This window comes from Trichosurus vulpecula, chromosome 5 (assembly GCF_011100635.1).
Source record: "Trichosurus vulpecula isolate mTriVul1 chromosome 5, mTriVul1.pri, whole genome shotgun sequence".
Lineage (NCBI taxonomy): Eukaryota > Metazoa > Chordata > Mammalia > Diprotodontia > Phalangeridae > Trichosurus > Trichosurus vulpecula.
Window position 1 is genome coordinate 54,997,309 of NC_050577.1, and position 16,006 is coordinate 55,013,314.

The following is a 16,006-nucleotide window of genomic DNA, read 5'->3' on the forward strand; positions in this document are numbered from 1 at the left end:
ATTTAATAGAAGCCGCATGGTGTAGTCGGGAGGGCCAGGACTCGGAGTCAGAAAGACCTAGGATCCTGTGTATGATGCTTACTAGCTGTGTAACACTGGGTGAGTCATTAAACCATTCTGTGCCTCAGTTTCCTAATCTATAAAATGAGGAAATTGGATGTCATGGCCTATCATGTTCCTCCCAGCTCTAAGACTGGGATGCTATGCTCTCTGTAAGTCTCTCTTTCCTTTTCTGAAAAATTACAATAATAATACCTATCAAGTTAGCTGAGTGACATATCATAGAGATTGGGGGAAAAATCTAATTCTTTTAGTTGAAAGTAATTAAGCAAAGTTGTTTTCTTGAGGTGTGGGGTCATATACAATTTTATCTAATATCCCACAGAAATGTAACGAAGAAATTTTCAATAAAATGGCAATGTGCAAATGCTAAATGAGAACTATTGTGGGGTATAGCTTTCTCTTTGCCAATAATACACAGTTTTGATTTCAGGTGCTAGATGTTAAGTCATAAGACATGGGTTGAAATTCTTGCTCTCCTACTTTCTACCTGCATGATTTTAGGTTAAGTCACCTTCCTACTCTTTCCTTGAGATTCCTTATCTATAAACTGAAGGGGTTGAATTCGGTGGCCTCGGAAGTTGTTTGATGTTCTAAGTTTATGGACCTATCAATATCATCACTGAGAAATGGTCCCTTTCTTCACTGCAGTCATGTTACAAAGCATTAGATTATGTGTCTAAGCAATTTATAGAAGATCTCTGAATTTTAGAACAAGAAAGGCCCTTAGAAATAATTTACTTTAGCCCCCTCATTTGACAGAGAACCTGGCAATGACCAGTTCCTTTATTTAGGGAGAGGCAAAGCCCTTGAAATCATGGACCACTGTCGTAGCAGGGATTTCAACAGTCTTACCATTAGCACCTATGCGATATGACCAGCTTGGCAGCAAATAGTTTGGGCTAGGAGCTAATACCCATATTTATTGTAGAGTCTCTGGCAGACTTGCTTTGGAAAGAGTTAATCTGGATCTATGCGCACAAATGATGGGATTCACTATCATCTAACCTTAAGTAGGTTTTCATTGCTACATGGTAATCTCTTGTCTCTGTAAATGTCTCACCAAGCCTCTCTATGGAATTCCCCACAATAGGTATTCTAAACTTGCCTTTCTCTACTCAAGTTCCTAGTTCTATCCACCTCCCCCATGAAGTAAATGAAGTTTCTGACTCTACACCTTTGAATGTCCATCCATCCCTTTCTTCTTACAATTTCAGAGGAACAAGATATCCTTCTTTTGGGAGAGGACAAACTCTTCACCTATTCTTTCAATCCCTTCCCTTCCCTTCCCTTCCCTTCTCTCTCTCTCTCTCCATTAAATTGAAGCTGTCTATGAGTATGGTCTGGATCACATCTATCTTTATATCCCTAAAATCTTGATTATATGCCTTGATTAAAGCAAGTACTTAATAAATGTCTGTTGAGTTGGTTTCTCTGTTGAATAAAGAATACTTCTTTTCCCTAGATTGGAGGAAACTGTTGAGGGGGAGAAGGTGTGGTTTTCCAAAGATTACCCCACATTAATTGACCATTTTAAGAAGGAGGAACATAACTGATTATATAGACCAGATTCATTTCCAATAATTCTAATGGCCCCATGGAAGAGTCATCATTGTGTACTGAGCTAAATGTAGATGGGATCATCATCAGAAAACAATCAAAACAGATGAAATTCTTTTTGGCCACAACATCTCACAACCACTGTCAATGAAGTCACTGGAAAACTTGGGTCTATTGGAGAGGGAGTTCCTAGACAGATCAAAGCACCGATACTTGAAGTCTAATATTTAGATTTAGATTTGGCAGTGGTCTTAGAGATCATTTAGTTTAATCCCTAACCAAAACACGAATCTTGTTTCCATATCCAGCCTTCACTTATAGACACCCATGGCCAGGAAAATCATCACCCAGACATCCATGGCCAGGAAAATCATCATCCCCAAGGAGGTTTGTTCCATTTTTGGAAAGCTCTATTTTTAGGAAGCTTTTTTCCTTCACTTTATTGAGCTGAAATCTTTGTAACTTCCACCCAGGGCCACAAAGAGAAGTCTATTTCTTCTTCTACATGGCAGCCCTCCATAAATCTGAAGACTATCATGTTCCTTTTGAACTGTCTACTTCAGACTAAACATCCTCACTTCCTTTGAGTGGTGGCATGAGTTTAAGGCCCCTTACCATTCTCTTCCACACCACCTTCCTCTGGATATGGTCCTGCTGGTCAATGCTACTTGAAAAATGTAGCACCCCAAACTGGATACAGCTTTCCAAAGTGGGGGTTGAGAAGACCAGACTATAGGGGGACGAGCACACTGCACACTCTGGTCCTCTTTATCCAGTCAAAGCTTTTTGCCTTCCTGCTTCTTCATACTGGTGACTCATGTGGTTCCCATAGCCCACTACTACCCTTAGGCCTTTCTTCATGTGAATTGCTTTCTCATCATGGTTTCTACTCTGTAATCTACTGTAGTATTAGCCAGTACTTCTCAATGGCTCACAATGTCAACAATTCTGCATATAGCTGTATTTAAAAAACTGAGCTGAGATTATCTAGTTTTGAACTAGGCCGATGAGTTCCTGTGTGTTTTTCCTCAAAGGTAGAATCCACATTCAGTTTAGAAAAACAGGAGTACATGAAGAGATCTTCAAATTTGCTGTTTAATATAGTGCCTCATTTTAACAAGAACAACAAATCCAATGTGCTTGCTGCTGGCCAAAAAAGTTAGCTTTTTCTATATGCCAAGCATGGGAGATGCTCAACACCTCACTTTTTCATTCCTAGAAGAACCCAACATTCTGACACATGCTTTCTCTGCAGGTTGGCATTTTGAGGGAAGAATTTTATTTTGAAAATGGCCAAAAAGAACTGCAACACCACCTTAGGGAGTCAAATTTAGGAAGTTAGATCATCAATTTAAATGATCACATCCCTATAATGAAGGATGGCACAGCACAGTTATTAACACAAAGGGACTGGTTCCATGTATCTCCCTACCAAGAAAGGAGTCAAAGTGGTGAAAAAGAGACAATTAAATACATTTGCCCCAGAAGTTCAATATAAGAAAACAAAGGGAATATTTTACATTAAGCCTTAACTTAATTGCTCTTGGCTCACTTCATCCAAGAAATATCTCTCTCCAATTTTACATTTTATTTGCAATAAGAAACTCATTTCATTTTATGTCAAGTTGGGAAACTGAGATTTACTGTTCTTTAAGAGTCCCAACTTTTAAATACATTTTCTACTTATGAAAAGAATAAAAGGATGAACAATGAGACAGCAAAAAATCATGCCTTGCTATCTGTTCTCATCAGCACAAATCTAAGAAATTATTAAATGTCTAAAGCTAACTTTAAAATGAATTGAAAATGGAAATTAGTGGTATATAAGGTGGTATCTTAAATGGTATTTGTTAAGTTACTGTGATTTGTCATTTTCAATGGTGAATACAACTGATCCACTTAAAATTCATTTTATTTTTTTCTCTAGTTTTGCCCTGCATGTGATATAGACTTAGAATGTTTAAATTAAAACTCAGCAATCTAGTTCCTCCAACCCATCTCGTATTTGATTGCTCAGTCAACAAAAGAGACCATATTGTAATTTCAGCTGTGCCAAAATTGTCACAAATAAGGTCTGTCTCTAAATTTTTGTTGCTCTTGTTCAGTTGCTTCAGTCGGGCTTGACTCTTTGTGACCCCACTTGGGGTTTTTTGGCAAAGATACTGAAGTGGTTTGCCATTTCCTTCTCAGGCTCATTCTACAGATGAGCAACTGAGGCAAACAGGGTTAAGTGACTTACTTGCCCAGGGTCACACAGCTGAGGCCAGATCTGAACTCAGGAAGATGACTCTTCCTGATTCCAGGCTTGGTACTTTATCCACTGTACCACCTAGCTGCCCGTGCTTTAATAGATGGCTTAATAAATTTCTGTAACAAACTAAATTGACCTCCTATTGCCCTGAATCTTGGTTCCGAGTTTCTCAAACTTAGCCAAGTTGATCCTTGGATGACAGATATATAAGCCATCATCCACTAGGGTATCATGATAAATAAGAAATCATAGATTCCTATTCCAGTGTCCATAATCAAAGAGAACTTGAACTAAATACATATGGAATCATTATCAGAAAGCAACTTAACAGATGAAATGCTTTCTGGCCATGACAACTTATGACAAATGTCAGTGAAGTCATTGGAAGACTTGGGTCTATAGTGGAGGGAGTTCCTGCAGAGCTCAAAGCACTGATACTTGAAGTCTAATATTTAGAGATTTGGATTTGGAAGGGATCTTAGAGATCATTTAATTCAATTCTTAACCAAAACATGAATCTTGTTTACATATCCAGCCTTTGCTTAAAGACGTCCAAGACCAGGAAAATCGTCATCTCCAAGAAGGCTCATTCCATTTTTGGAAAGCTCTATTTTTAGGAAGTTTTTCTTTTCATTGTTTTTTTTTCTCTAGGGAGCTACAGTTGAAAATATACAATTAAAAGTCTCTTCTACTTTTTGACATTGGGTTAGTAGAATATATGAATACACAAAAGAACTATATAGACAACTCACTTCATTTGTGCAGATGTATATATGCATATATATATGTATACATATATATGCCTATGTACATAAACATATTTGTACACACTCACACCTATATATGTATATATTATACACACCACACAAATATAGAGATGTGTGTGTATGTGTCTTAGTGAATTGGCAAGGCCCCTAGAACTCTGGGGTCAGTCTAGGGTCACGTAGCTCTTAAAAGTTTAGGGTGGTATTTAAACCCAGATCTTCCTGACTCTAAGCCGAGAGCTCTATCCCACTCTACTACTCTGGTCCTAGATCTTGCAGAATAGTCTATGGGGCTGGGGTGGGGAACATGCAGCCTCAAGGCCACATGTGATTCAAGGCTGCAAGTTCCCCACCCCTGGTCTATGCTATTTTTTTCAGTATTTTATCTTTTTATGCTCAGATTATATAGCTACAATTTGTCACTTACCCTCTTATCTCTACTTGAGCCATAGCGCTGACGTTGATTTGCAGGCTCACGGAATTACTCTCTGGGTTATCCTTGTTGGAACTAAAATATAATAACATCGAAGTTAATTATCATTCTAAAGAACAGTAACTACACAGTACAATCCATATTTTTTTTTAGGCGTTTAACAAGTGTTTATTGACTGACTATTTTTTAAAATTTATTTTTATTTTTAGTTTACAACAGATGGTTGTACATAATTTTGAGTTCCAGATTTTCTCCCCTCCCTCTCCCCTCCCTCCCCAAGACGGCATGGAATCTCATATAACTACCACGAATGACTTCGCATTGAATTAATTTATACACTAGTCAAGTTGCGGAGAAGAATTACTACCAATGGAATGAATAATGAGAAAGAAGAAACAGAACCAAAAAAAAAAAAAACCAAAAACAAAAGAGAAGAGAAAAAGGCGAGCATGAAGTATGCCTCAATCTGCCTTCAAACTTCTTAGTTCTTTCTCTGGATGTAGATTGCATTCTCCATAGTGAGTCCTTTGGAGTTGTGCCTGCACTTTGTGTTACTGAGAGGAGCGAAGTCTGTCAGGGTTGGTCCTCACGGAATCCATATATCTGTGGTTGTGTACAGTGTTCTCCTGGCTCTGCTCTGCTCACTCACCATTATGTCGTGTAGGTTTTTCCAGGTTGTTATGAAGTCCGTATCATCTCCATTTCTTATGGCACAATAGTATTCATTACCTTCATATACCACAGCTTGTTCAGCCATTCCCCAATTGATGGACATCCCTTTGATTTCCAATTCTTGGCTACCACAAAAAGAGCCACTATAAACATTTTTGTACATATGGGTCCTTTTCCCGCTTGTGTGATCTCTTTGGGATACAACCCTAGAAGTGGTATTGCTGGGTCAAAGGGTATGAACATTTTTATAGCCCTTTGGGCATAGTTCCAAATTGCTCTCCAAAATGGCTGGATCAGCTCACAACTCCACCAGCAATGCAACAATGTTCCAATTTCCCCACATCCTTTCCAGCATTTATCATTTTCCTGTTTTGTTATTTTAGCCAATCTGACAGGAGAGATGTGGTATCTAAGAGTTGTTTTGATTTGCATTTCTCTAATCAGTAGTGATTTAGAGCATTTTTTCATATGCCTATAGATAGCTTTAATTTCTTCCTCTGAAAACTGCCTGTTCATATCCTTTGACCATTTCTCAATTGGGGAATGGCTTGTATTCCTATATATACAGTCCATATTTTTAAAAAATAATCAACAATGACAAGTGACTTGGGCATTCTAAAAAAGTCTTAGTTGAAGATGAAATTATCTTATAAGGTTATTTTAGAACTTATCACAAAAAATGGCTTATCTGAAAACACTGTAAATGTCAAGAAGTGAATTACTCTTTGGAATTTTGATAGGAAAATGACTAGATTGAGTTTACCTCCCAGGATCTACTAGGCAGATACTTTCATAAACTTGTACATTATTTCCACTGTCTGTCACACAAAAGATTGCCTAATCAACACTTAGTTTTCATGCTAATGGTATGGATATCCCCAAAGAAGTACAATCAAAAAAGCATTTCTATAGGGATCTTGAAAAATACAATATTATCTACTCTCCTTACAATTTACTTTCATGGCCCAGTAAAAAGATCCCTGGCTCTGGAGTCAGAGTAGTTGGGTTCTGATAATAATAGCACCCACCTCCCATAGCTGTCATCAGGAGCAAATGAGATATGTATTAAGTGCTTGGCAAGCCTTACAATGCTATATAAATGCTAGCTATTCTTGTTTTTTCCAATCTCTGATGCTCACTACCTGTGCAACTTTTGGCAAGTCACATAAACTTCTGGGGCCTCAGTTTCCTCATCTGTAAAATGAGGGGCTTGGACGATATGTTAGAGAGGTCAGTTTCAGTTCTATAAACTGGATCCTATTTCTTGAGTTAATGTTCTCTCCACAGCCACTCTCCGGGTACATGGGAAATGTGGGCTTATGAGTATGTTAGTTTATAAGAAGAAGCCAGGTCGGGATGAAAAGCTGCATCATCTATGCCCTGGTAATAGAGCAATGAATTGTCCATGAAGTTCTTCAAGGATATCGGGTGAAAAGTGCACTTTTTATAATTTAAAAAATTATAGTAAAATCATTCTTATATTTGTTGATATTTTCTTAAGCAAATTGACCTTGGGAAAAACATTCCCTGCCCCTGTACCATTTAATAAAAGATGGATAAGTCAATGTTCGAAGCTATCATAGGTAGAAGACAGGTAGAAGAAATTATTAACATAGTTCAGATTAATATTGAGATTTGGAAGGGATCTTAGATATCATTTAATTCAACCCCTTAACCAAAACACGAATCTTGTTTCCATATCCAGCCTTTGCTTAAAGACGCCCAAGCCCGGGAAAATTGTCATCCCCAAGAAGGTTCATTCCATTTTTGGAAAGCTTATTAAAGAATGCTAAATCTTAACCAAATGTATTAATTTCCTATTGCTGTTGTTAAGTTGTGTCTGACTTTTCATGATCCTATTTGGGGTTTTTTTTTTTTTTTTTGGAAAAGATGCTGGAGTGGTTTGCCATTTCCTTCTCCAGCTCACTTTACAGATGAGGAAACCTAGGCAAGCAATGTAAAGTGACTTGCCCAAGGTCACACAGCTACTAAGTGCCACATTTGAATGCAGGTCTTCCTGACTCCAGGCCTCGGCACTCTATCCACTGTGTCACCCAGCTGCCCTAATTTATTTTCTACCATGCATTAAAGTTAACACACTATCTGCATTCTGCAACTACACAGGCAGATTGAGAATGTCTTACAGTCTGACCGTTCCCCAGGGAGAATTACTTGGGATTCCAAGATGAGAAAGAGTGATTCAGTGAAAAATGTATAGGATTGAACTCCCAATGAATAGGGTTTCTTCTGGTTAGCTTTTTAAAGCTCTCTAAATTTAGAAGCTGAGAAGAATAGGATAAAATTCCATAGAAACTCTCAAATGTGGGAAAAGGTCTTTAAAATGTGCTTCTTTCATTCCCTCAATTCCTTTTTATTTTTTTTTAACATCCTGGTTGATCACTTGTACTGATAAGGCAACTTAAACCACAAACATACATGCAAAACAGAAATGGGCAAATGGCGGGCTCAGTTTCTGTAACAGGCTAACATTAGTATAAGCCTAGAGGGACTTGCTCACCACTGTTTGAACCCCTGTTACCATACTGGCCTAGTATAATCACATCTGGGGAGCATCAGTCAGCTATAAAGGTCGCTTTTTCAAGGACATCATTGGGAATTACTAACCACTGAGAAGCAATTAAACGATTCTGCTGGATGCAGGCTTTGTGGTTCTGAGTTTCTTCTAAGTCATGGGCAATGGTTTAGTTTGCAAATCTGAGTCTTCTAAGGAGTAGCTACATTTTCTTTTATTTCCATGGTAGTGGAAAACACAGGATTTAATTATAAGGGCAATGCTTATGTGTGTTAAGCGTGTCTTATTTCCAACTCTTTTAATTGGCAGTGTTATTCTTCATAATATACGGTGATGTAAACAGGTATCAGGTATGGAATCCATTTTTTAACATGAAGTATACGTCAGCTTTCTTGAAATACAACAGTCAATCAAAGCCCTGGAAACCAAATTTTCTGATTCTCTATCCAAAAATCACCCAATATCACAGCAATTCTGCGACATTCTGCAGTATAGAATTTCTATGGAAGTTTGCACTGAATCCAGTAGTGCTTAAAAAAACCTCCTCATAAGAAAGGAATCACAATTAACGTGTACAGTTTGTATGCTTTCTTCACTGTTCTCTGAACAGCAAGCCTCTCTTGCTAATACTGCCATTATATTAAACAAGTAATCCATCATTATCTATGATTTAATACTATTTATACTTTCCGCTCTATTTCTAAGCAAATTAATGTCGAACTTCCTCTATAGGAATACAACTTGATGTATGCCAAGGGTAAATATGTTTTTTCACGAATTCTTCTTCTAATACTAGCACATTTCCTCTTTCCTCACCCACTCACCATTTCCTCTCTGTTTCTCTGTCTCTGTCTCTCTCCCCTTTTTCCTTCTCTCCCTTCTAAAGATAACACTGAGCCTTCTATGATTTTTGACCATTTAATTATATTGGCCAATAGAATCAGCATTCAATGTATAGCTTCTGGGGAAGAAAAGAAATGGATAAAGTGATCACGTGTCTGTTATATACATAGGAGACCCTCCTTATGCAGGGAGGAAAATGCTTTCATGTATCATAGGGCAAAAGTAGTGGGAAGGTCTTTAAACTTAAACATTTGGTGACTTAAAAATGCTCCAAGTTAATGACTGAAAGCCAATTTTCCTCTAGTTGGAGACCAGGATTCCATATGTGGGGATGAGTGTCCCCTTGAGAGTCAAAATCTGATTTTGAGTATTTATTTACTTTGGGTTTGGTTGAACTTGTTTAAGATAAAATCAAACCATTTCGTTATTGCATCTTTGGGATTTATCAGAAAAGTAGGTCGGTGAGTGTCCATTTCTCTCGTGACAACTAAGTTCATAAGTGATTTCCTGGATTTAGAATGTATTGTATGTATTTCCTAAGGCCCTGTTGAGATGTTGCATTGCTCTCAGCTGTTTCTTCTAGCATAGTGTTCATTCTGGTTCTCACAGTGAAAGAAAAGAGTGGAGGGAAAGGGAATAAATTCAAATAAACTCAGAGACATGAAAAGGACCAGTCTCAGTATTAAGAAGCATAGATGTCTGCTTACGCAATGAGATTTAGGGGGTGGTCCGGGATACTTCTCAATTTTTTTCTGTCCCCCATCTGCCACGCTATCTAAAACTCTGCCAGCAAACATTCATTCTTTCATGTCTTAGAGGTTTTGTCTGACCTCAGTCTCTTCCTATTAAAATGAAAATACTCCCTGGGAAAGGATCACACCATCAATTACCATTTTTGAAGATTAGTTAATAGTGGGCTGGGTTCAAGGTAGATGCTCAGAAGGAAGGTTAGGGGTACCAGAATAGAGAAACAAGGAAGAGAAGAGAAAGGAGAAAAAGAAAAGCATACTCTGCCTACTTGATAATCTGGCCAAAGACTGGTCCTGACAATGAGATTCCTTTCTTCCTCTGATGTGTATGTAATAGCTGACTGGGTCTAGGAATGGCAACTGGTGGAGTGATACATGGGATGGCCCCAGAGGTCAATTAAACTACTACAGATAAATATTGAAAAAATGCCTCTATTAAAACATTGATTAAAGTGGGGAAACTCCTAGAGATCCAGGTGTCCTTAGCCTTTTTAAAAAATATCATAGACACGTTTGACAGTATGGTGAAGCCTATGGAGCTCTTCTCAGAATAATGTTTTTAAAAGCACAAAATAAAATGTGTAGGGTTACAAAGGAAACCAATTATTTTGAAATACACTTAGCAAAATATTAAAAGATTCAAATTCACAGACCCCCATGGACTATCCACAGACTCCAGGTTAAGAACTGCTGTCTTGGATGGGTGATGAAAGCTTTGACCACTCTTTTAGAAGAGTTTTTAAAAGATGAATAAAATAAAACAAGGGAAGTAAAGCATTTAGTTCAAAAGTTCATAGTCCCTTAATGATGAAAGCTCTTACCTTCTGATTTGGAGATCAAAGTCAATGCTTGTATTGGTGTTTTCAAGACGGGGAACAGCAAATCGGAGGCCTAGTGAGTACTAGGAAAGAATCAGATATGAGGCTCAGCCATGACAGGACCCTAGAACTAGAAAATCATCTTTGCTTCCAATTTAGGCATGAACTGTTGTACAGTATCCCTGACAGATGGTCAGCCATCCAACTTCTTCCTAAACACTTCTGGTGATGGTGAGCTCTCTACTTTGAAAGGTAGCCTATCCTATTGTTGGCAAGAATTAAAAACAATACTAAGTAAGGGTAAAACCATGAATAATTGACAGTATGGGGGTAATGGAATATTATGTTCATAACTAGAGTCAAACACTAGCTTTCAAAAATAACCCTACTTGGCATTCTTTGTTTTTCGCTAGGAAAAAACCCAGCCAACAATTAACTAATCTTAAAAAAAATTGTAAGAAGTTGTAAACCTGTAGTGTATTTAGTCTTATTATGGGTATTACTTGCTTCAAGGATCAAATGATTTTATACACACATACATGTATATATTCAAATATGTACATGTATGTGTGTGTATGTGTGTATTACTTAATCTGTTTAACACCTAGAATGTACAAGGTCCTGTAGCAGGCATTAAGAGCAGTACAGAGATGAATATAACATAGTTCCTGTCCTTATGAAACAACTTTTAAAATACTGGGGTTTGAAATAATACTCCCTTACATTTAATGCTTCATGCTATTAATAGCATCTTTACTCATAGAATTGCACTATAATCAATAGACATATAATCTTTTAAGAACACAAAATAGGCAGGTAAATATTCCAAAGTGTCCCATGAGAAAACAATACAATGAAATTGGATATGGTTAGGACTACTATAAAGGTAAGAGAAGAAAGCGAGTAGTTTTCTGCTGCAGTAATCCTCAGAGATAAATAAACCAATACAAACAACTCTATCCCTTGGTCTCTTAAGATTATTTGGGTGGTCAAATGGATTGGCTTCCTTCTTTCCCTTCACTTGAAGTCATTTTAACTTTAAAATTTAATTTTGGGAACATATTCTGTCCCATCTACACTCTCCTTTATATGATGATGGCATGGCAATTTTTAATCCTTGTTTTCTCTACTTCGAGTAGAGAACTTCCTTAAGTTTTAAAGACCTCACATTATTCTCAGTCTGGATTTAATACTAAAACAGGAATTAGAAACTAATGACCTGCAGATGCTGAATCAGTGGCTTTATTTCTTTCCTGTTTGGTCTTAGGTAGGTCTTCTCACTCAAACTAGGTGGCTGGATTTTTCTTGAAATATTAGTTAAGAGACTGATTAATTGGCTCATAAACACAACACTGCTATGTAGTTTTCGATGTTGTAGTTCAAATATCCTATTCTGATTATGTACCTTTAAAGCTATGGCTTCATATAATATTGTATATTTGTGTCATCCTCACAGTTTAAGAGCTTACTTGAATAATTATTATTCATTTAAAAATTGTCATTTTTAAATGACATTTGAAATCTCAAGAAAGATAAGCTTGCTGACTATTCTATTATTGTTGACTTAATTCTCAGAAGACAACGAATAATGGAGACTTAGGACCTTCTTTTTTTCCAGTTGAAAAAAAAGATACGAGCATAAATATATGAATATAGCACATTTATTAATTCACATAGAGGAGAAGCTCCTCAAAGACCAACTGGGAAATCCTCTTTGCAAATTCAGAGTAAGAACTGAGGAGAGAGAAGTTCCCTGGCTTGTTGTGACTCAGCAGAATTTGGTCTCTTATTCTGATCACCAGATTCCTCTGCCTCCGTGTGTGTGTGTGTGTGTGTGTGTGTGTGTGTGTGTGTGTGTGTGTGTGTGTATGTGTGTGTGTGTGTGTGTGTGTGTGTGTGTGTATGTGTGTGTGTGTGTGTGTGTGTATGTGTGTGTGTGTGTGTGTGTGTGTGTGTGTATGTGTGTGTGTGTGTGTGTGTATGTGTGTGTGTGTGTGTGTGTGTGTGTGTGTGTATGTGTGTGTGTGTGTGTGTGTGTGTATGTGTGTGTGTGTGTGTGTGTGTATGTGTGTGTGTGTGTGTGTGTGTGTGTGTGTGTGTGTGTCTTTTTTTTAATTGGAGGTGACCCAAGAAAGGAACTCAGACATTTCTGGGTTTTTAAATCTAACTTAAGTTTTGCAAGTAGAACTAATTCAAAGATAAATCTGAATCAGAAAACTGGTTCTTAGTGTCAAGAAGAAGACATATTCGGGCATTTTGCTTTTATGTTTTTGACCCCAGTTCTTTACTCTTTGTGGAAGATGATGCTAGATCTCATCACTCCAATAATTTCCCATCTAAATGAGCAATTTGTTTTAGCCATTGCTTGTTAAGTAGCCCAGTGCTACTTGAGCAGTTTTCCGCTAACTTCCCTTAAAATTCAATTAGATAAAAATCAGCCGTGCATCTGGTTTGCTCTTACATTTGTTCCAGCCACCATAGGGTTTCCCAGGTCACACACCACCATTCTGGTTATGTTGTCCATCTTGTACTCACAACTCAGTGGGTGCAGAGCCTGCAACAAGGGAGAACACCAACGTTGAGTTCGAGGGTCAGAATAAATTATACCCCGGCAGCCAAGGAAAGCTTTGGGGTTGTGAAATTCCTTTGATTTTAAACACCTGTGTGGGCAATTCTGCACAGACTTAATTTGTGACCGTCAACTTACAAGGAGGAAATGGGGAACCTGAAAAGGATTGGGGGTGGGGGGAAGCATAATTATAGAAATAAATGAGATGGAGGAATATATCTGTTGTGTTTTGTGGTATGTAGCGTGGTATTTATTTAAACATTTCAAAATAGATTTCCCATCTCCCAAGGTGAAGATTCAAAGAATAAAAATAACCTTAAATACTACGTTTAAATAATAATAATAATTATAATAATAATAATAATAATAATAATAATGGCAGCTCCTGTCAATATAGAGACTTCAGGTTGACATAGTCTTTTCCTCACAACATTGCTATCAGTTAGGTAATGGACAGGTAGCTAAAAGTGAATAAATATCATGGGCATGTGATGTATGGAATGACTTTTCAAAGGGGCTTGCAGAGATTTCAAAGTCAAAATGAAGGTACGTTGGAAGAGTTCTAATGCCTACTCGAACTCCAGGGTGGTGGTGGAAGTCACTAGGGATACAAGATTATATATTCCTTTACTATTAAATATTTGGAAAACTGAATGATTGATTAAGTAATCTTAAAAGTAGATTCATATTGTAAAGTGTTCTATAGTCAAGATCACTCTCTACAAATGGCAACTGAACATACTGGTACAGTAGAAGGAGGGCTGAGTATGGACAGAGTCAGAGGACTTGGATTTGAATCCAGGACTGCTGACTATATGTATGACCTTGGGCAAGTCACTCTCTGGGCCTCGGTCTCATCATCTGTAAGATGAAAGGGTTGAACTCAATGATCTCTCGTGGTGCCTTCTAGATCTAAATCGATATACTTTTATATATGCTTATGTTCATTTACATATTATTACTGCTACTAAGTGATACGTGTCCTTAGGTTTCCTCTGGCTACTAAGGGCCTGATACACTAGTGCCTTACCCGTCCTTAGCCTTCCCAAGCAGTATCCCATGTTCTTATTTGTGAAACAGTTAAACTAGCACTGAATGTGGAGTCTGAGAACTTAGGTTCAGATCCTGGCTCCACTAGTTATACTTTTCTGAGCCTCAATTTTCTCAGCTGGAGAATGAGTAGGAGAAGGAAATGACAAACCACTCCAGCATCTTTGCCAAGAAAACCCCAAATGGGGTCATGAAGAATTGGACATGGCTGAAACTATCGAATGACCAAAAAGTTCAAGTTTGACCATGGCACTCCCTTCTCCCCACTCAATAAAATCAGAAGCTCCCTATTGCTTCCAGTATCAAATATAAAATCCTTGGTTTGGCTTTTAAAGACCTCTACACCCTCCCTCCTTTCTGTCTTTCCAGAGTTCTTACATTTTTTCCCTCTCCTCCACATACCCTATGATCCAGTCACACTGCCTCATTGCTGTCCCTCATATATGGCATTATCTCCTACTCTGTGCATTTTCATTGGCTATTTTCCATGTCTGAAATTCTCTCCTCCACATTTTTCTTCCTTCAATTCTCAGCTAAATTTCTACCTTCTGCAAGAAGCCTTTCTCAATCTCCTCAATGTTAGTATCTTCCCTCTAAGATTATCTCCAATTTATTCTGTAGATATATTGTACATAGTCTTAATTGTATGTTGTCTCTTTCCAATAGACTTTGAACTCTTTGAGGGCAGGGACTGTTTTTGCCTTTCTTTGTATCCTGAAGATTTAGTACAGTGTCTGGCACATAATAAGCGCTTAATAAATGCTTTTTGGCTGACTAGAATATCAGGGGAATTTATCGAATAAAGAAAACAAAGAAAAAGAAAATGTATCCACTTGCTAAGAAAATAACAAAAGCATTAACAAAGTTATTTCTCCTTTGTCCTGTAAGACTTCATCAGGATTTTCCATTTCTCATGCAACTCTTATCTTCTTTGGTAAACATTTTGATTCTGTCCAGCAGCCAAAAAATAAACAATACATTTTTCATCCTTGCTAGAAATAGTATTCGAGCTTTTTGGCACCTACATCAATCAAAGATCTTTTTTTCCCTTCCTATTTTTTTTACATTTATTTTCTTTCAATGGCTTAGAATTGTTGAACTGTGGTTTAAGAAAAACAATTCTTGTTTTTATAGATAACTATGTTTTTTCCTCCATTGTTTCAAGAACTCTTTTCCATTTTTCCATTTGTAGCTAATCGAGTCATTAGTTCTAACTTGTTGAGGACTTCGTGATAGTGTAATGAAGTAGGCAATTGTTTATTTTTTTAATAAGCAGCAAAAAGAAAAAACTTGAGATGCTTCAAGATAATGGTGCTCTTCCTTCTCATCAACTAGCCGTTGCTTATATGTGTATAGAATTTGAGTGCAACTCTTTCTCCACTGATGCTGCTTGGGAGTTGGGATTGTTTTATTTATTGTCATCTTACCTCCAGCACCTAATAGACCCTCTGGCACAGAGTGGGCTCTTCGTACTGTTTGATTGATTGACTTATGTCTTCATCCTGCTGATATCCTATTCCACCCACAAAGCCCAGCTCAAATGATACCACCTCAATGGAGCCTTCACTGATTCCCACCAAAGGAAGTGATGTTTTCTCTCATCTGGTCTCCTTGAATTTTGTACTATTTATATTCAGATTTTCTTAGGATACTTGGTATGGCTCTCTCCTTTGTTCCCATATTACCTGCTTAGATTATGCTTAA

The 16,006-nt window shown here is 37.5% G+C and overlaps 1 protein-coding gene across 1 annotated transcript in view; it reads right to left on the bottom strand.

The window, feature by feature from the left end:
• The window catches only part of ITGA8 (integrin subunit alpha 8), a 196,234-nt gene that overhangs the window by 57,713 nt on the left and 122,515 nt on the right, over positions 1–16,006 (bottom strand). The window contains exons 21-23 of the mRNA XM_036762194.1: positions 13,145–13,237; positions 10,687–10,766; positions 5,063–5,143 (exon numbers count right to left, since the gene is read on the bottom strand). Of these exons, the coding sequence (XP_036618089.1) occupies positions 5,063–5,143; positions 10,687–10,766; positions 13,145–13,237 (254 nt within the window). The remainder of the gene's footprint in view (positions 1–5,062; positions 5,144–10,686; positions 10,767–13,144; positions 13,238–16,006) is intronic.